The following is a 22260-nucleotide window of genomic DNA, read 5'->3' as shown; positions in this document are numbered from 1 at the left end:
CCCAAAAAGGCCATGGTGAAAAAAGATGTGAAATCCAAGGTGGCGGCCAAGAAATGGCTGTGATGGTAGGTTAATGGTTACATTTTAATAACGACAATTCAGATGAATTTTGTGTCGCTTGGTCTTGGCACCAAATTCACCTGAATTGTTGTTATTAAAATTTAACCATTAACCTACCATCACAGCCATTTCTTGGCCGCCACCTTGGATTTCACATCTTTTTTCACCATGGCCTTTTTGGGGGCCGCACCTTTTTTTACAGCTTGGCTGTTTTTGATTAGATTTATATAACCTGCTTTTTTTGTCATGATCAGCTATAAAAGGAGACTGGAATTGCAAGGAACTCAAATCAAAAGAAAGTCACCATGCAGGCTTCAGATCCCCAGCTATCTTGGGATACTACACAGTACATACACACAAAGCAGAGATTGAACAAACGTCTAGCTACATACAACATGGATTGTGTGTGGGTGCAGTCAATTAGCCATTGTGACATCCTGCAGCTGACAGCGATGCTCACATTTGTGCCAATGCATATATGTATCCCTCAAGCCATATGTTATCAGTACTGACTCAGTATTTAATCTAATATTACATTACACATAAAGCTACAAAATAGTGAATATCAAGTAGCTAGCTAATTTTATCTGTACATATTCTGCAAGTCCTGATATAAATTGTGACCAGCCTCTATATGTGCTCCTATAACATCACATTCAGGTCCAGCAGCTTGTTTGTCTTCCTCAAACCAGTGGAATAGCACATAGGATGGCTGTGAAATTGCCCGCATTATTGCATCAAAGCCAGGCCGGAATTTGTGTTGGGAGTTCCTGAAATAATAAATCTCTAATAAAATTATGAATTATTATACATACCAGCACTGCATCATTAAACTGTAAATAAAACGTGGACATCCTGGAGGAGGTGGTAATCTGTAGCCAGTGTCAAGTAAGTCCACTACCTAAAATTAAAAACAGCAAACTGTAAATTTTGTGGTTCTGTATACAACTAACTTCAGTGTTGTCAAAGTCTGCATATGGCTTGTGTCCAAGACTCCACATCTCATACAAGAGGATACCATAACTCCACACATCACTGGCTGTTGTGTATGTCCGATATAAAAGTGCCTAAATTGTAATGAATTATTAACAAACTGGTTGTAGCTACAAGTACACTACAGAGTACACTATAGCTAATACATAAACTAATTAAATTTGTCACTGAATTCAGTATATGCAGAAGTTAGAAGCCATAAAAAAGGGTTCAAAAGTCCCTACAGAATCTTGTATAGTTATTGTTACATAGAAAACTACAGGTGAGTGACATTCCGGCCACTCCAAAATTTGACACAATAAGTGCCATGTGTTTATATTTACCAGTATTTTAAGCTGTAGCAAAGTTACAGTTATACAAGATCAAGTAATTTTTAGTTATATTAACGTTAATAGGCATTCCATGTAGCCCAATTTTTAAACTTGTACTTTTATATGCTCAATAGATAGAGTATTGATTGATGATCACAAGTTTGTTGGGTTTGAATTGGCTGCTATACTGTGGCAAGTACATGCTTTAAAACTGAAAAGGGTACGTTTTTCTTTGGGATTCCCCATACATTTTAAGATTGTGAATAGGAAGCCATCTAGTACTGGTAAAATTGCAGTTGCTTCTAGTTGCAGGTTTGTACATGTAATGAGAGCAACTTGGATCTCAGTGATCTTTTTAGCTATGCTTTGTGGTGAGCAAATATGTTTTACTTAATGTACACTTGTCAATACAATGGTGTATATCCACAATTAAGTAAAATGATATGGTAAACCACTAAAGTGGAGGTTTCACAATGATATAGCAATACCTAAGGCAAAGTTGTGGTTTCAGTTATAGCAATTGTTATGGAAACTTTGAAGCGGTTTATACTTTTGAGTTAGTGAGAACCATCATAAAGTTGTTGTGTAGCTGAAAATCACTAACCTAAGTAAACTAATTCCGCACTTTAAAGTAAGCATTACTGAATACCTTCTGTCTGACATTATGTTTTTAGAGTTTTGAAGTATTCTGCATAAACCACAACCCTAGATTATAGAGGGCTGTTATGGCCCTCTATGATCCCATCCAAATTTTATCTTCATACAGGAGCTCAGGTGACAAAGCAATCCGGCAAACTAGCATTGTTATTTTGTGTCAGAGTTAATTTTTTATTAAAAATCTTGGATACTGGAATGCCTAGTAAATTTTAGTTTTGGTTTTCAGGACATGCAATATTGTGTTGTGTGGCCAAGGAAAGCCAACATGTGCATTTTATAGGAACCAAGAAGAAAACATGATTTTCACACAATTGCACCTCAGCCACAGCTAAACAGAAATACACCATTTTTTCTGTGATAAATCCCTTGGGGTGTTACATCTTCCATACCAGAATTGAGTCAAATTGGTCCAGCCATCTTTGAGATACATGCTTTCAAAATTTGTCTTATTTTCTTCATTAATCTTTTGCACCACTTACAACAAATATGTTAAAATCAGTATGCAGATAGACTGACCATTGTTGCACTGACCTTTTTATGAATTGAAACTGAGAGTTTTAGCTAAGGAGACGTAAAGCAAAAACTAAACATGCAAAACAAACACTCTAATAGAACAGTCATCAAGAAGTTAAAAATGCACACTAAAATTATCAAAAAAAAAATTCTTTTTCCCCCTGCAAGTAAAGCACAAAATACCTTAAGGTGCATAAATTTAGCGATACACTAAATTTAGCGATTTTAGCGATTTTGATATTTTCGCTAAATTAAATATCCGTTAAATTAAAAACACTGTTATAATCATGGTTATGTATTTCCTGTAGTTGGATCTTCAGCATAGTCATCATCATCTTCTTCAGATTCATCATCTTCTGATTCATCCAGCAAATCATAAGCGTTATGAAGTGCCTGCAAGATTCGGTCTGTGAAATCTTAGTATTCACCATTTACTGGTTCTGCATACTTCATCTGCACGGATTTCCTGCACAGTTCTAATGCTTGCTTATTTTGATCATTCGTTTCCATGCTGACAGTTACTTCGATGGGTATTTCAAGACCACCCTGAATCAGAGGTGATCTTCGATGATGAACATCAGTCACTTTACAAGTTACTGTGGCTCCATGTACGATTATGAAATACATAAAGCGAGATATTTCTCGTGGTAAGTGTCCAACAACTCGTTCAATTGCGCCAAATCGTCTGTATCCTGCTACTGCAAAACGATCAAAACGGTTACCAACTTCTGGGCGTGCTGGCAGTATTTCATGTAAAGTTGGGGCCCAAAATAACTTGTATTCATGATATCCTCTCAGTCCACAAAGAAAACTAAACTGCAAAAACATAGGGCTAGATGCAACGCCAGCCATCTGTGGATACACGTGATCCCGACGTGGTCTGATCGATTTCAGGTGCTACCTACCTGCATTAACTGGTTTTACAGGATTTTACAGGCGCAAGTTCACCTTGTACATGTGATATGGCTCTTTACCGTTTCGGATTCAAACGGATTAGGCCTGATGAGAGTTCCAGTTCCCAAGAGAAACCTATGCCTGATGGAATGCCTTCTTTAGAAGAGGCTAAGAGAATTGGGGTTGGCGAAGTCGAGTACGAAGCTGTTGTAAACAACACAAGTGAGATTTTGAGTAGCCAGAAAAAGAAACAGAGATGTACACGAGGGACTTATTTGAAATACTCAGACGAAGATCGAGCCAAGATAGGAAAGTATGCCGTGGAGAATGGGAATGAACGGGCCCGAAAGCAGTTTTTAAAAAAGTACCCAACCTTGACTGAAAGTACAGTGCGAAATTTTAAGAAGGCCTACAAAGAAGCAGTCGAGTCAGAATTGGAAAAACCAAACCCTGAACCAGTTTGTAAAATTCAATGCCAACCTCAAGGACGACCACCTATTCTATTGGATTTTGATGCAAAATTGATAAAACTGCTGAAAGCTTTTCGGGCAAAAGGCTCTGTTGTTGATATTCATGTTGTAAGAGCAACAGCTACAGCACTCATTGAGAGTAATCCGTCAAGTCTACCACATCTTGCAAAATTTAAAATGCCTCGCACATGGGTACAGTCTGTGTACCGCAGAATGGGATACAGTCGGCGAATCGGTACCACAGCACGTCCGCCTGTACCAAAAGGTCTGTACAGTGAATGTGAAAGAGAATACCTTACAGATATTAATGACAAAAGAGTCAAATACAGAATTCCACCAGAACTAGTGATAAATGCAGACCAAACCCCTTCATCATATGTTTCAGTTGGAAGGAAAACAATGGCTCAGCGTGCAAGTAAAAATGTGCCTGTCAAAGGTTTAAATGATAAAAGAAACATAACCTTAACTTTAGTAGTAACATTAGCTGGTTCCTTTTTACCTTTTCAAATCATCTATGCTGGGAAAACTAAAGCAAGTCAACCACGTGATGTCCGTTTTCCTCGTGGATTTTGCCTGTCACAGAACCCCTCCCATTGGTCAAATGAAGAAGAAACACTAAAACTAATACGAGAAGTGATCAATCCATATGTCATCAATAAAAGAGCTGAGTTGAAATTACCTGAAACACAAAAGGCAATGGTGATTTGGGATGTCTTTAAAGGTCAAATGACACCTGCTGTTAAAGCAGAGCTTGAGGCTAAAGACATTGAACTCGTGCCAGTGCCTGCTAACATGACACATTTTTTCCAGCCTCTAGACCTCACAGTCAATGGATCAGTAAAGAAATTTATGAGGAAGAAGTTTGTAACTTACTACAGCAGGGAAGTTAAGAATCAGCTTGACAATGGTGCTGCTTTAAATGATGTTGAAGTTGATTTGCGCTTAAGCAAGATAAAACCCTTGCATGCACAATGGCTTATTGAGATGTATAACCACTTTACAACTGAAAGAGGTCAACAAATAATCATAAATGGTTGGAAGAAAGCAGGCGTTTTCGATCTTTTTGTTGGATCGCACATTCCTCCTCCAGAAGATCCTTTTGAAACTGTTTATCGGTAGAAACGTTGTCTCACTTACCTACAATGAACATTTGACTGATTACACATGTCATTATAAACGACATTCATTTATAATTGAATTTTTAAAAATATAGTCATCAAAAAATCGCTAAATCTAGTACTCGCTAAATCCACAAGTACATGAAATCGCTAAATTTAGTATGCGTTAAATTTATGCACCTTAAGGTAACACAAATGGTACATTAAATAAGTACTTTCAACCTTATATAACAACATTTGATTGAATGCCAAGCTAATGATTATCTAATCCAAAACAGCCAAGCTGTAAAAAAAGTGTGCGGCCCTCAAAAAGGCTATGGTGAAAAAAGATGTGAAATCCAAGGTGGCAGCCAGGAAATGGCTGTGATGGTAGGTTAATGGTAAAAATTTTAATAACGGCAATTTAGGTGAATTTTTTGCCAAGACCAAGCGGCACAAAAATTCACCTGAATTGTCGTTATTAAAATTTTTACCATTAACCTACCATCACAGCCATTTCTTGGCCGCCACCTTGGATTTCACATCTTTTTTCACCATAGCCTTTTTGAGGGCCGCACACTTTTTTTACAGCTTGGCTGTTTTGGATTAGATTTCACTTCTTTTTGTATTTGTATACCCCAATGCCGGCCATAGGCCGACTTTGGAACTTTTTTAACCTGTCTTTTTTTCTTTTCCACAGGAAGAAGAAAAGATGAAGCAGATGTAGTTTAAATATTTCTGATTTTATCAGTAAATATATATATATAATACATATATTTATTACAGAACTCTCCATGGTGGTTTCTTTGTAACTGAACACTCTACAAAGTGACTTCTTCTTGCTGCTCTCTCTACAGGGTAATTGTTTGTAGCTGAACAATCTACAAGGTAACTTCTTCTAGCTGATCTCTACAGGGTGGTTTGTTTGTAGCTGAATTCTGTGCAGGTGATTTGTTTGCAGCTGAGCTCTTTACAGAATGGTTTCTTTGTAGCTGAACTCTCTACAAGGTAACTTCTTCTAACTGATCTTTCTACAGGGCAATTTGTTTGTGGCTGAATTTTCTACAGGGTGATTTCTTTGTAGCTGAACTCTCTACATGTTGGTTTCTGAACTCTCTACATGTTGGTTTCTGAACTCTCTACAAGGTAGCTGATCTCTCTACAGGGAGATTTGTTTGTAGCTGAACTCTCTACAGGTTATTTGTTTGCAGCTGAACTCTCTACATGATGGTTTCTTTGTAGCTAAACTCTCTACAAGGTAACTTCTTCTGGCTGATCTCTCTACAGGGAGATTTGTTTGTAGTTGTCCTCTCTACAGGGTGATTTGTTTTGTAGCTGAACTTTCTACATACAAAGTGACTTGTTCTAGCTGGTCTCTCTACAGGATGACTTTTTTCTAGCTGATCTCTCTGCAGGGTGACTTGTTTCTAGCTGAACTCTACCGTGTGATCTGTTCGTAGCTGAACTCTCTACAGGATGATTTGTTTACAGCTGAACTATCTACATGGTGGTTTCTTTGCGGCTGAATTCTCTACAAGGTGATTTCTTCTAGCTGAACTCTCTATAGGGCGATCTTCTCATAGCTGAACTCTCTGCAGGGTAATTCGTTTGCAGCTGAACTTTCTACATGATGGTTTGTTCATAGCTGAACACTCTACAAGGTAAACTCTTCTAGCTGATCTCTTTACAGGATGACTTGTTTCTAGCTGAACTCTCAACAGGATGATCTGTTTATAGCTGAATTCTCTACATGGTAGTTTCTTTGTAGCTAAACTCTTTACAAGGTGACTTCTTCTAGCTGATCTCTCTATAGGGTGATTTGTTTGTAGCTGAACTCTCTACAGGGTGATCCTTTCGTAGCTGAACTCACTACAGGGTGATTTGTTTGCAGCTGAACTCTGTGGTTTCTTTGTAGCTGAACTCTCTACAAGGTAGCTTCTTCTAGCTGATCTCTCTACAGGATGACTTGTTTGTAGCTGAACTCTCTACAGGGTGATCCTTTCATAGCTGAACTCACTACAGGGTGATTTGTTTGCAGCTGAACTCTCTACATGATGGTTTGTAGCTGAACTCTCTACAAGGTAACTTCTTCTAGTTGATCTCTCTACAGGATGACTTATTTCTAGCTGAACCCTCAACAGGATGATCTGTTCATAGCTGAATTCTCTACATGGTAGTTTCTTTGTAGCTAAACTCTTTACAAGGTGATTTCTTCTAGCTGATCTCTCTATAGGGTGATTTGTTTGTAGCTGAACTATTTGCAGGATGGTTTGAACTCTCTACAAGGTGATGTTTTCTAGTTGATCTCTCTACTCAGTCTGGATGACTTGTTTCTAGCTGAACTCTCTACAGTGTGATCTGTTAAGTTTCTACCTGATCTCTCTATAGAGTTATATCTTGTTTGTATAGCTGAACTCTTTTACATGGTGGTTTTTTGATTGGTTGCTGAACTCTCTCTCCATGGTGACTTGTTTGTACTACAGAGTGACTTGTTTGTAGCTGAACTCTCTACAGAGTGACTTACTTGTAGCTGAACATTGCATAAAGTAACTTGTTTGTAGCTGATCTAGATGAACTCTCTACTAGGTAACTTTTTTTGTAGCTGAACCATTTACTTGTTTGTAGCTGAATTCTCTACAGAGTGACTTGTTGTAGCTGAACTCTCTACAAGGTGACTTGTTTATAGTTGAATTCTCTTCAGTGTGACTTATAATGTTCTGAATCTCTACAGCAACATATTTGTAGCTGAACTCTCTACAGGATGACTTGCTTGTAGCTGAATTGTCTATAAGATTAACTGTTTGTAGCTGAACTCCCTACAGAATAACTTTCAATGCCATATAATTCTATAACGGAGTAAGTTATAAACGTTGCTGAATGCTTTATTAGGGTGACTGTTCTATTAGAGTATCTCGATCTCGCATATGCTACACGTAGTTGGCTTTGGAATCATAACTCAGTGGTTTGTAATCCGATTCTTCTGTACTACTGCAAGGACTCTCTATGATAATTATTCCAGCTACACACCGATTTTTAGCTCACTGTTCTAAGCGGTTTGCCTGGTAGGCGTGAAAACTAATAGTTTTTTTATTCATAAAAGTCGATCGCGTAATTGTGACATAGGTTGGGTTTTGTGTCATATCTCGATGGCCTTTAGCTGGATTCCTTTCAAACCACAAAAAGGCACTCCTACGATAGTTACTCCATCTGCATAGCAATTTTCAGCTCATTCCTTCAAGCGGTTTACCCTGTGTGGGCATGACAGACCTTCGACCTTATTTTACGCAAATAATCGGTCATAACTCCGTGAATGTTCATCGGATTCCTACCAAACTTGGTACTGAGATTCGCCTTAATGAGCCCTTTAAGTGTGCCAAATTTCAGCCCGATCCAAGAACACATTCGTGTTATTGCGGATTTTGCAAAGTGTGCGAAAAGAAGTAGAAGAAAAAAACGAAGAAAAAACCCCCAAACTTTGGCCGATCGTATCTCGGAAATGGCTGGAGCGATTTTCTTCAAATTTGGTATGTGGACTCCCCTACCTAGCCGGCAGTTCTGTAGCAACTTTGGTTAAGGAATCACGAAACTACAAAGGTGTGAAAATCGCGTTTACTTTCTTCCTGTAAATATACTCACAGTGTGGCGCGCCGGCTTCTTGGGCCGCACGACACACTACCGTGTGTCTTGATTATACATGTGTGTTAGATAAACACAATTTACCACTGTAATAAAAGGTTAACAGACAAGAAAGCCTTGGGCATTATTATTATTATTATTAATGGACAAAAATTGCTTGGCAGTGTTATAGTCGGTAATGAATCCCAGTTAATAGAACTGGAACCCACAATTGTTAATACTCAATGCCATAAGTACAATTATCTACTTAAACTATATGTATTACTACAGTGTACAAGTAGGGAGATACTGGGTAGCTATACTATATGTCTGTAAGATTGTCATGCTCATCAATGCTCTGAAGTGCCAATCTCTCATGGCAATGTTCATTCATAATGCAACAGAAGCTTGCTCTTCCTTGCAAGTTCATGAGGAACACTGCTACAGGGGTGGTACTGTCGGCAATAATTTGCATTGTCTTCAAAGTAGAAGCAGTCTATAAATTCCATCAATTAAAGGAATAAAAGCAGATTCCACTTTCTCTATGCTTCTCATCTTTGTCATGTATCCTCCAATCTTTCAGGGTTCAAACTAGGTACCTCCACACCCATATGCCTAAACCCTTTACCACTCGATCTCTGCCACTGCTGTCAGTTGCTCATCTCACTTAGTTTCTACCTTATATGATAGTTCTGGTTTACTACACCAGAATGGTAATATTTTATAATTCATAGAAAATCATTGCTCTAGAACAATTCTATGTGGAAAAATATGTGCTCTATTAGCTATAGAGTACTATAAAAATACAGTAGTAGATACTAAACATATGAGAGTCACGCAATTGGGATATTCTAATACAGCAATTGGCAATAATGCGATTTTTGTCTTCGTGCCTACTGACTATATAAACCACTTATGCAAACTAGTTGAATGTGTCCATTAGTAAACTGCTTGGTAAACTATCAAGATAGCTATATACAAGCCTTCGGTATAATGTAATTGAAATCTGTTTAAATATCAGTATCCCATCTTTTCTTACTAGCCGTTTTTGAAAGGCCATGCACAGTGATTGCACACCCTTTTTCACAGCTTGGCAGTTTTGGATGATAGTCTAAAATGCATTACTCAGACTGCAAAACAACACTGTTATATAGTATGTACAAAATGCATGTATATTATATACAATGCAAGTAGTAAAGAATGATGTGTGACCAGATTTTACAAACCAATCCAAATTGCACATCAGGAAAAATCAAACTAACATCACCAGTGGATAGCTACACTATTACACTACTAGTTTTGACCTTCGGTACTACTCAAACTACTTGAGGTTGGTTTTAACAGATGTCTATTCTGGGTGGTGTGGAGTGCTCAAATGGCGGGCTCCGGCCTTGTGAAAGACCTGGCTTGGCAGGAATCAGTGGTTTACTGGTGGACAGACCAGATGCTGATGATGTTGGCCAGACTCTAAGGAGCCAGCACAGCCCTGTAATCTTGTGCCTGGACTCTAATTGTGGTCTTCCTCCATTTTGAAGTCTATTTCTTGCCCATCCCTCCACCACCCACCCACCCACCCTCTAAAAGGAGGTAAGGGGGGGGTTCCGAGGGATTCAGGAACCCCTCTCTAAAATTTAGACTTCTGAGTTTACAGCATGCAGGACCCCATAGGCGGTGGAAAGGGGGGGGGCTAGGCCCCCCCCTCAGAATGATATCACACCGAAATTATCTTTCTTGGAGTGGGGCTGAAAACCGTGATAAAGATCGAGATACTCTAATAGAGCAGTCACTGTGTAGCGAGCTATGTAAGGATTTTTATGTAGTTTATCAGCTAGAAATGGTAGCTGGTGAGGTGGAAAGCTCTTGTCAGTTGGTTGTGACCTTTTTTTTTTCTTTTTTTGGTCTCACCTTACCAAACTATAGAAATAAGTCTGGGTCAGCCCAGCCCCCCTCATATCAACTACTTCCTCCGCCGCTGCAGGACCCTAACACACCATTTAGTGTGGCAGGACAATATGAGTGAGTAATATAGTGTATGGCACAGCACAACAATTGATAAAGCTTGTATTCGTCTCTCAGGGAAGGATTTACAGAGGTAATATGAGCCCTCTACAAAACTTGTTAGAAAGATCGATATACTCTATTAGAGCAGTCAGGTATATACTCTAATAGAGCAGTCACGTATACTCTAATGAAACATGCATGTGAATATCCATATCCATAATTTTTATGTTAAGGAACTAGTGAAGTTTATCAGACATTCTAACATTAAATGCAAAACTGAGCATGACCTTATACTGTTATAGCTTTGGTGTACAGTGTAATAAAGATATAGACTCCAATAATTTGTTGTGCAAAATGAATCTATGCTATGCATAATATTTTGTAGTTAATTATAATGTTTTGATTGTAAGTCATTCTATTTGTATTAGTGGATTCATGGTTCCTATACCAGTGAGATAACTATCACTTACTGATTACTATATGTGTCTCTACATGTTATGATATCTGGTAGTTCCACTAGCCAAGGTAGCTTTATCTAGTATACTAGCTTCATCCCAAAGGCACTTATACAGTGGCGGATAGGGGGGGGGGGGAGCACAGGGGGCACATGCCCCCCCCTTCATCCTTTAAAAAAAGCATACAATATCGAGATACTCTAATAGAGCAGTCAATCACTCTAATAAAGCAGTCACAGTGTTCATGAGGCAGTGTAGCTTAACTATGAAGCTATGAATAAGGATCTTATATACTTTATAGTATATACATTTGGTAAATGACAGCCATTATTGCTGTGACCTTTTTTTTTTTGGTCTTCAACCTTTTTTCAACAAAGTGCACCCCCCTTTCCAAACTCTGGATCCATCCCTGCTTATATGCATTATAATTAATGTACTTTTTTTTGCATTAAATATAGCAATTTGCTGAGTTTTGATTCATTAAAATATTGAAAGTCTCTCAGCGGCTGAGGACTGTGCCCCCAGCTTCTGGTACTCTATACTGCTCTTGGAACCCCCATTCATGAAATCCTGGCTACGCCCCTGTTTTCTATTTTATTATCTTATTTGGTGAGAAACTCAACAAGCAGCTACAATTACTGGAAATGGTCTGAAAGGCAATAGATTGATGCATCTTTTGTGTAAATTTCATACGAGTGCTTGCTATCCTTGGCAAGTTATGCTGACTTAAAACTTAAATTCTTTAAAACCGTTAATCTTGAAACTTCTAATGTGTGATTTGGATTGTTTTTCCAAAATCCAGTACAAATCATACAGTACGATAGTACTGTATAGTAGGGACCACAAAGGAGTAGGCGTGGCCCACGAAATAATATCACCCAAAAAATAGCCTCAATTTCCCCTGACAATGATGAGGCAGTATTGGCTAGGTGAAACTAAGCCCAAACAAGTTTTCAGATCGACCTGAAACACTTTCAACAAGTTGCTATGAAACTTCAAGCATAATTGGAATTTTCTACTGACTGACTGATGTCTTCAGACAAGTGTAACTCGATAATGACTAAGGCTACTGGCTTGATTTTTTCACTGTTCGACGTTGCTTCAGCCCGACAGGTGCCTTTTGGCATACTGTTGTATGCACAATGCATTCTTCATGGCCTTACCAGTGTCCTCTTTTGTGTCCCATTCATCTTTGCTGACAGTGAAAAGTGTCAATTGGGTGGTAGCACGTGATGGCTTCCCTTTGTAACAGAAATCATCCATATTTGTTATAGTGGCTATTTTGATAGCAGAGGCGCTTTTCAAACAGTTCTTGATTGGTACTGCTGTGTAACAAAGCATAATGGATACTTCACTTTTCAGACGATAATTGATATACCTGGGGAGCGCAGCACCATTTCTTTCTTTCGGTATGCGTGGATTGCAGAGGTGCTTTTCGAACAGTTCTTGAATCAAAATGCTGCGTAACAGGTTGAAGATAGCTGACAACGAAGCATAATGGATACTTAACTTTTCAGACGATAATTGGGGTGCGCAGCACTGTTTCAGATGTGGTATGCGTGGGTTCACCAGTCATAATAATTATTTACAAAAAAAGTTAACGAACAAGTACACAGAAAAATTTGGAAACTTCAACTAGAGTAAGGACCATAATGCATCAATAAAGTACTGAAACAAGCTGGAGTAGTGCATGATATTAAATCACAGTAAAACAATAAGAAGTGTTATATCCCTACTGTGCTCAAGATACCATAATGGAAATGCACAGTAGGGATATAACACTTCCTATTGTTTTACTGTGATTTAATATCGTGCACTACTCCAGCTTGTTTCAGTACTTTTTATCGATGTGTTATAGTCCCTAAAATTTCCAAATTTTTCTGTGTATTTGTACATATTTCCTCAGAGTAAGGTCTCTATAAATTTAGAGATGCCATCTTCTCTTGGCACCAAAAATACAAAATTAGGTTAGTGGACGGAGGAGTATTTAGAGACACATAAAACCCCAGCCAGCTTGTTTTACATAGCCTCACTATCCATGCTAGTTGATGCATCTACAAAGCACATTTTTACAACTGCTATAAGCCCAACTTTCTTGTAGATGTTTGTGTCATATATTAAACTACGTATAACTATGGGAGCTTAGTTTTAAATAGCTGTCCCACAAAGCATTTCAATCTGTATCCTTAAAAAATTCATGATTATTAGGATTTACTCTATGCTGTGTAATGGACAAGCTGTGTGTAAAATGAGTAATTTTCAAAAAGAAACTGTAAATACCTAAAATTTGTTTAGCTACTATGTACCGCAAAATTTAGTATGTATTTGGAGTGATAAAGATAACAACAGAGGAATATGGTCACATTGGTTATGTGATAATCTCTACATTCAGTGCTGTAATTATGCTAAATCTGTTGAGTTGTTAGTCAAACCATTTTGGAAATTTACTATGATCAGGGGCATACCGAGGGGGGTTTCCAGGGGTTTCAGGAAACCCCTTTGGATTTTATACACTACTTGAAACATTAAGAAGTTGAAACTTCAGGTTTCCAGAATCTGAAATCTATCATGGAACAGGACATGTTTTAAACTTTTATCTTAGTTACATAATAGTTTACACATGACAGAAACACCTATAGCATTGTTCTGAATTATGATTTTGGTGAAAAGATCGAGATACTCTAATAGAGCAGCAGTCAGGAAATATTAACTACTCTAATATAACAGTCACTTAGCTGTAATGAAAACCCCTTTTCAAAATTCCTGCGTACGCCCCTGATGATAATGCATTCCATGTTACCTCAGGAGCTGTCCATTTCAGAGGTACATAACCACCTTGTGTTACATAATAATTCTCATCCTCTAAGTCTCTTGACATACCAAAATCAGCAATCTGCTTAAAGCACTCCAATAAGTTTAGTCACACAAAAATCATTACACACTTTACAAACATTATCTTCGGTGAGGAGGATATTCCTGGCAGCAAGGTCTCTGTGGATGAAGCACTTGTTACTGAGGTAGTTCATACCATGTCCAACATCACGAGCAAATCCTAACAATGTCTGAGCAATTCTTTGATCAACAATCTCACCCTTTCTAAGAGTAAAATCAAGCAAAATAGATAAAACCATATACATAGCTATAAGTAGAAACTTTAGAGGGACTAATAAGTTTCATGATAGTGTAAGATTTTCATATCATTTTATTCCAATGGTGTTACATGTAACCTTATTTTCACAAATCTGTCACCAGTACCAAAATTCACAAAAAAATTGTCACTGGAAATTTTTGCCTACACAATACATGTACAGTTGAAAGTTAAATTAACAAATGCATACTTTGGTTTGATAGCTACTAAATAATTCAGTAGGTCTCCATTGGAAAGATACTCCAAGATCATCATCTAAGATGAAATTACTAAACCAAACAATGTTTAATGGTATAAACAATTCTTACAGGATTTCCATCTGTCAAAACTCCATACAACTTTACAATGTTTTTATGCCCAAACTGTTCAATGATGGCTGCTTCTTTTAGTAGTTTAACTTTGTCTTCTTCTGATGTGGCTTCACCATGCAATGTCTTAATAGCAACTTGCTTGATGTAACCACTGTGGTCCCACATTCCGTGCAACACTGTTCCAAACTGCCCCGATCCTATTTCATTTCCCAATCTATCACAGATTACATGTATGTTGTATTAGAAGCCAATCTATTCTGAAGTTTGCTAGGTAGTTACATGTATCATGCATGGTATGCATATTCTACATGACAATTCACTAAACACCGTAAGTATACCTCAGTGTAGTCACCAAAGACCCAATAGTTACCATGGTATATAACTAACCCAACTCCTTCACAGTTTAACACAAAAACTCTAGAAAACATTACTGTATACAGCGTTACAGCACATGGGTGAAAATAACTCTAATAACATGCTCGTGTGTGTTGGACCTGGGGACCCTTTTATGAATCATGATGTTTATGAATTCTATACTAGCTATAGCACTAGATACTACTGCAAGTCATGGTGTCTGTAGTATCGCATGGCCAGACTACTTATTTTTTGTGCCTTGCACAATGACTATATCAGTTTAGAAATTATAAGCACCCACTCTTATATAGGGTCTGGACTGGCAGCTGACTGGTTAACACAGTTACTCCAGAGCTGCATGGCCACTCATGCTGCATGACGAGTACTCTATACTATGTTCAGAATCTTGCAATTGTGTGAGTTGATCTTACTTCAGTGTAGTCACCTAATGTTGTAATGATGTTTTAGTATAAAAGTTTGCAGTATAAAATTATATTGGAGTCATTATATAGTCATTGAGTCTTGAGAAGTACTTCTAAATTCTCTTCAGGTGAGCTTCCACTTTGTTGAGCAGGTGAAATCCTTACACAATTAGTATACAAATACTTATTTCAAAATACTATATATACTTTTAGTGAAGCAATCACTGCAGGTTACATACATAGCTCAGAAACAGACTTCATGCTTTGTGTGGTGCACAGAGGTGTTCATTAATGCTCCCATGTTGAAGAATGAGTGGATTATGCTAAGCAGATCCTGAGTAGGCATTATTATCTGATTGACATAGACAGCAGAGAAATTGTGGTCTGACCATGCAAAACTAGACATTGACTTCCAGAGGCATCTAGTACAAGTATCTAAAAACATTGTGAAGTGTCAAGATAGTTGGGTCCACCATGGATCCCCAGTCTCATTGTCTATACCAACCCCTTAATGTTAGTTCCGCTATTTTGGTATGAATATAATCCTGTAGTTTATGTATAGCCTACAGATATTAAATACAGCATCAATAGAATGACACTAACTAACTCTATTGATTCATTAGGTATTTCCACATGAGACAGTTGTAAGCAGATCTGTTCCAAGTCAGTGGCAGGATGTTTATAAGGTACCTCATTCAGGTTTGACTGTGGAGAATTGATACCAACATAGCAGAACCATGAAGTTAACTTACAGAATCGTCAATGCTCACATAAGAATTTGTATCTTCAAACACCTGGTACAAAATATGAAATACATCAACTCGAATATCGGTGAGAGTGATTCACTATAGTTTATAAACTACAGCCTTAAGTTTAAGTGCTATATACCATGATCTATTCTATAGCATTCATACCATTGAGTCATTCAAGACTGATTCAAGACGATAATAAAACATGCTGGAGAACACTGAACCAGGGTTACTGTCATACGCACATGATTCAAGTACGACTCTTCTGTTGGGTTCTGTGTACAGTGATATCACAAGTCAAATGACATTAGCAACCATAAATATATTCATAGTTCATATGTGTTAGGTGAGCAATTAAACAAGTGAGTCATATATAAGGTGACACAAATACAACAAACAATTAATTTATGGTTATTAGTTTAACAAAATCAAAGTGATGCCATATATGTAAACATGATCACATATTGCAAAAGGACATGCATGTGACAACATACTTGTTAACTTTCTCTTTTTCCAAAAGTGACAACCAGCAATGGATGCAACTACTGCCAGCAAAACTATAACACTTGTTGTACTTGCAATGATGATTATGGTTCTTGGGTGATTTCTGCTTCTTCTATTTTCAATATTTGAAATAAAATTACAATCATTGATCGTCAAAGTTACATTTGCATCTTCAATTATGTCTACATGAAAGAACATGCAGTACATATGAGTAAATACACATGTTGTGGCAAAAATGTACATACACACACACATGCACAGTTGAATATGGAGACGTGGAATCACACACATACAGAGATGTACACATGCTCACAAACACACACACGCGTGCACACACGAACACGTTTGCACACTTAGCACATACGCATGCCAGTACACAATTCTGCATAAAAAGAGTACGACTGCATACAAATATGTGCTGCACTATATACACAAATAAAATTCATGACAAATGAAAACAGTACTGACCATATGATATCACTACCTCAGGCAAATAAAATGACTGAAAAGCTCCTTCATTGACATCAGCTACACAATGTCTTGTACCAATTAAATAATAGGCACGTGGAGCACTAAACTGATTGACATCTCTTTTAATACTGACAAACTGTGCACCTGTTCCAGGGAATTCAATGTGGATACCTACAACACTTCCATTGTAGAAAGGCAGTGATAAGTTATTGACTGTTATTGCTGTCATATCTGCAGCAGGTGGGATTCCAACTTCTGATACAAGCCCATAATGTGATTGGTTGATAGAGTGCCATACTTGAAACAAAACAGGTGCCTCAACAATTCCTGGATCATTTATTACTTGATACCACCCCTTCAACTGTGTGATAATACCATTACAATTAAACTGAGCACTAGGATAAATAATTTGGGATCTTGAAAATAACTGAAATGGGCTAGTTTTATTGAATATGTCTGGTATGCTAGGAACAAATTGATCAAAACACTGTCTTTCCTCTTCTGAAAAAGTAAAGCACACAACAACATACATAGCATATGGTTTAACAGATGGTACCTGCTTTCGCATACTCAATCTGAAGCTGTGGGGTTGCTATATAATCCAATATTAAATCACTATTAGAAATCACATTGTATTCCAGTCCATTTGTACTATATACTTGTACATGTGACTCTGTCTCAGTAAAATAAAACAGTGGATTGTTTACTGTGCTATTTAGTGTGCCTAGTCCAATCATTTCTCCAGGATTAATGTCGAATTGCATATCACTTGGTAGTTGGTAGTTTAAGAAACAAAGTAATTTTTGACAAACAGAATGATCAGAGGAAAAAATTAATGGTATTTGTTTTACAATGGTAAGATTATTATCATCAAGTTTCTTCCATACTAAGAAAAATAACGAAACTGATTTGTTTTTGACTGAAAAATGACCATAAATCTTTGTAACTCTGATTGAGCATACAAACCTGACATGTTTTAGTATGTAGAAACGTTGCACAAACAATTCACTGGAATTGTTTTCAATTGGCAAAGAAGTGTCATTAGACAAATTTGTAGGAAGCCCATCAATACATGAAGCAGTGCTGCCATCTGTAACATAATAGCACACTTTGCTTTAAAAAGTAGAACATAATAAATCATGAAGCACTATTCATGCATATCGTATTCCATTGAAAACAGTTAAAGGTGATAACAACCAAATAATGGCCTGTTACCATAACACCTGTTTATTAGCCACTGTGATCAAATGGTACTTGATATGGCATGCAAGTTAGTAATGTGATAGCTACATAAATAGAAATAATCGTATATAGTTGGCTTTACCATCATCATATATCATATATCACCAATGGACCATAAATTATCATATAGTACGGTAGTACTGTATAGCTAGTATGGATTGTGGAGGTTTGGGCTTTCTTGCCCAAGAATATCACTCAAAACCAGCCTCAATTGTCCTTCACAACAGCTTGGAAATATTAGTTAGGCAAATAAACAAGCCAATAATGTTTTCAGAGTGACCCCAAACCCTTCAACAATGCCTCTACCAACGACTATGGATAAGGCTACTAGCTTGATTTCTTCACTGATCGACGTTGTTCAATCTGAGACAATTCTTTTCATCAACTGCAGCAGCTACAATATGGACCTACCTTTGTCCTCCTCTGTGTCCCATTTCTTTCTCACTCTATTATTATCATTATTTTCCTTCACTTCATAACCAACAGAAACATGAGTGATGTAGCCGTCACAAGGAAACATGAGGAATAAAGCTATATTGTTGTTGTTCTTTCAAGTATCTTACCATCACCCTTTGTTGTTATGTCTTCAAGAAATCCGCTTGTACAAGTTACAGCATTAGGATATTTGGCTAATAAACAGACAGAATACATACTATAAAGGCATGTAATCTATTGTGCATGAAAGGTTATGAAGAACGAAAACATATTAGGGGAACATTAACAAATCACTGGCAGGATTCTTGATATAAGTCACACATGAAGGCACCAGATGAGAGATAATATTTACTGAGAAAGACAATCTTAAGGCTGATACAACTCAATGATATGATTAGGGGGTGCAAATGCACAACCCCAGGTAATTTTTGATCCAGCCAACTACTCTAATATATAAGTCATACATAATCACAAAAAATTCAAGTGATAGGAGTCAGAGAATCTGTCCAGGATAGTACATTCAATTGTTTCATTTGGTAAGTTGTTCCAAGTAGTATTAATTATGTGCATGGAGACAACACTTTTCTGACAGTAATTTGAGGATGTTAAAGGTGGTAAGTTATCAAATAGCTATGTAGTATAAATTTTGGAATGTTGATGTCTGGAGGGTCTTGATGTAGAAATTTATAATTAAGTAAAGCTAAACAGTAAAATATAATCTGTTGTACTTTCTACATTTACATAGAGTGGACCATTGAAGATCATGTATCATCAGTCACACCCACTTGACTTCTCATTGTTGCATCGTTTCAATGTGCAGTGCCTGTTGGTGATTGCATACAACGTTTTAACCTTTGAATATCGGTCTCACTAACATAGAAAATGCAGTGCAGTGCATAGCTTTGACAGATGGTTCACTAATATGTTCGTTTTGTAAAATTTAATTCCAACGGTCTTGTTTGCCTCAGTCAGTGATGCCTTTTTGAATGTGTAGGATATAGCCAGCCCTAGGGGTCCGCAACAAGGTGAAATCTTGGACGCCTATCACTGAAATCTAGCTTGAAATCCGAGATCCAAAACCCCAACTAAACAATATTTTCCGATTATTTCCATAAAAATGTAATATGTCCGTAAAATTATGGAAATTACAGCCATAGAATGTGCATGCGATTTCGTTCTATGATTAACACGCATTATTAAAAGCTTGCTACGAGGCACACAGCAATGGATAAACTGCCTGAGTGTAACAATGGCTGATAGCCCAATACAATACACTATGATTATAATTAGCCTATAATACAATACTAAGATTATCCTACAGGCGGGCCTCTAGGAAGCCCGGGAGGACTCAGGAAGGAAGCACTGGGCAACATAGCAACCAAGACAACAGTTCAGCAAGCAGAGGGTAGGGAACCAGGAACACTCAGAGGAAGACTCATACAAATTAAAAACTCCATTAACTACATTAAAAACCTCTTAACTATCATGAATACAGTGCTATATAACTGAATGCACATGAAATCTATAATCTTGAAACAGGAGTGAAATTATCTGAGAAATCTTAGTGAGATCTCATTGAAATCTATATGACATCTTGATATCTATATGACTCTGTGAAATCCTGAAATCCCAGAGAAATCCTGAGATCCCTATCATGCTAACACAATTGTTCAGTACGTTAGTTCAACCCATCTTAGAATATCAGTGGTATTTTTATTTGGGGACCTCATCACACTCTTGATCAGAGAAAGATAGAGAAGGTGCAACAAAGAGCTACCCGTCTTCTCCCACAACTACAGGATAAATCCTATGCTGAGAGGTTGACACTATTATCTTTACCAGTCACTCCAAATCTGAGAGGTGACCTAATTTTCCTTATAAAACTACTTCAACACAGATTTTACTGATTTATATACTGGCTTTCTCAACTGCTGCCACCAGGGGACATCAGTTCAAGTTGTTTAAGGAACGGTCAAGACAATTGTGTAGATCAAATAACTTTATTAATAGGATCAAGAGTTCATAATATGAACTCTTGATAGGATCATCAATGATTGGAATAGTTTACCTACTTATGTTGTAAATAGTACCTAAATTAATTGTTTACTAGATTCAAGGTTTATTTTTGTATAAGAAATTGTATTGATCGGGTGTACAAGCTGTACCTTTACCCGTATTTATATAATCCCAATGAAATCTCAGTTGAGATCCTGAAATCTCAAGTTGCATGGACGCCATTTTTGCTCTGTTGCTGACCCCTTGTGCCAGCCACTCTTATTATAAATGCACTGAACCCTTTCCTTAAGTTTTGGTCTGAAAATGGCAAACAACTTTTACCCATAACTAGCTAGCTATTGAAAAGGCAGTTTTAGCTGATATCTTAACGGCTAGCTAGTCTACGTGCCTTTCAGTAAGCTTACGTCGGCACTGAATAGTTCTTCGCCGCAGTTCAGTGGATGATAAGCTGGCAACAAAAAGGCAACTTAACGCTACCGAAGCTTCATGTACAACTGTGGGTCAGGGACACTACTGACCGGTTGGCTGCCCGGCGCTAACTACTCTTAAAGCCATGCCTACTCAGTAGTTAGTAGTATTTACGCTACTCACCTGACGAGGTCAAGCAATTGCTAGTCGAAAAAATCACCAAAACAATCACTAGATTTATTGACTTGAAGTTGAGCATTATGATCAAACTACTACAACTTGTAAAACTAACAAAATGACGACGGTTGCGAATTTAAATCCCTAAATAAAAGTGGATCACGTGATGGGTACTACATTACTGTGTACTTAGCTAATCCTGCGCAGTTGGCAACCTATGTATTAGGGAGTATTCTAGGACCACTTTTATTTCTTATCTACATCAATGACTTATTTTTATCTGTCCGTTCCTCTAATGCTCTCTCCTTTGCAGACGACACAAAATGCTATAAACAAATTCTTGAACATCTAGACTCCATACAACTTCAACAAGACCTTGATTCAATGGCAAACTGGTCTAGAGATTGGAACCAATTTTTTAATACCAGCAAGTTTATACATCTATCATTTAATACAAAATTCCCTACATCCTACTTCATAGACGACACTATAATCAAAACTAGTAGTACTCACCGTGACCTCGGTGTCATTTTATCAACTGATTTATCTTGGAAAAATCATTATAACCATATATCAGCTAAAGCCTATAGAACCCTTGGACTACTGAGACGTACCTTCAGCCACTCAGTTGACATTCCAACCAAGAAAACTTTATATTTAGCATTAGTTCGATCACAATTACTTTACTGTTCTCCTTTATGGCACCCCTACCTTATTTGCGACATCTCTGCTTTAGAAAGAATCCAACGCCGGGCAACCAAATTTATTCTTAATGACTATGTAACCGATTACAAAACACGTCTTATCAAACTTAACATACTACCACTGATGTACACCTATGATCTTTATGACATACTCTTCTTCGTAAAATCAATCCAGCATCCATCTAATCATTTCAATATCAGTAACTATGTCAACTTTTGCCGCAATCCTACCAGATCCTCCACCAGTAACAAG

General features: G+C 37.5%; 1 protein-coding gene across 3 annotated transcripts; it reads right to left on the bottom strand.

Moving 5' to 3' along the window:
- Positions 1–575: 575 nt before the first annotated feature.
- Positions 576–21399, bottom strand: LOC136250996 (uncharacterized). 3 transcript variants are annotated; one of them, XM_066043358.1, is made up of 14 exons: positions 21310–21399; positions 17582–18115; positions 17023–17526; positions 16545–16736; positions 16216–16325; positions 16054–16095; positions 15909–16006; positions 14523–14739; positions 14405–14469; positions 14009–14162; positions 13867–13959; positions 1014–1127; positions 876–961; positions 576–830 (listed from the first exon to the last, which is right to left on the bottom strand). In XM_066043358.1, exons 1-14 carry the CDS (start codon positions 21383–21385, stop codon positions 644–646), a joined length of 2472 nt encoding a protein of 823 aa, XP_065899430.1. In that variant the 5' UTR covers positions 21386–21399; the 3' UTR covers positions 576–643. The 3 variants fall into 3 exon arrangements, with proteins under 3 accessions (XP_065899430.1, XP_065899431.1, XP_065899432.1); XM_066043359.1 differs by lacking the exon at positions 21310–21399 and having other exon boundaries at positions 17582–17944; positions 17992–18096; XM_066043360.1 differs by lacking the exons at positions 576–830; positions 876–961; positions 1014–1127; positions 13867–13959 and having other exon boundaries at positions 14060–14358.
- Positions 21400–22260: the final 861 nt, after the last annotated feature.

This window comes from Dysidea avara, chromosome 3 (assembly GCF_963678975.1).
Source record: "Dysidea avara chromosome 3, odDysAvar1.4, whole genome shotgun sequence".
NCBI lineage: Eukaryota > Metazoa > Porifera > Demospongiae > Dictyoceratida > Dysideidae > Dysidea > Dysidea avara.
Note: the sequence above shows the minus strand (reverse complement) of the source record. Positions and strands in the feature narration are given on the sequence as shown.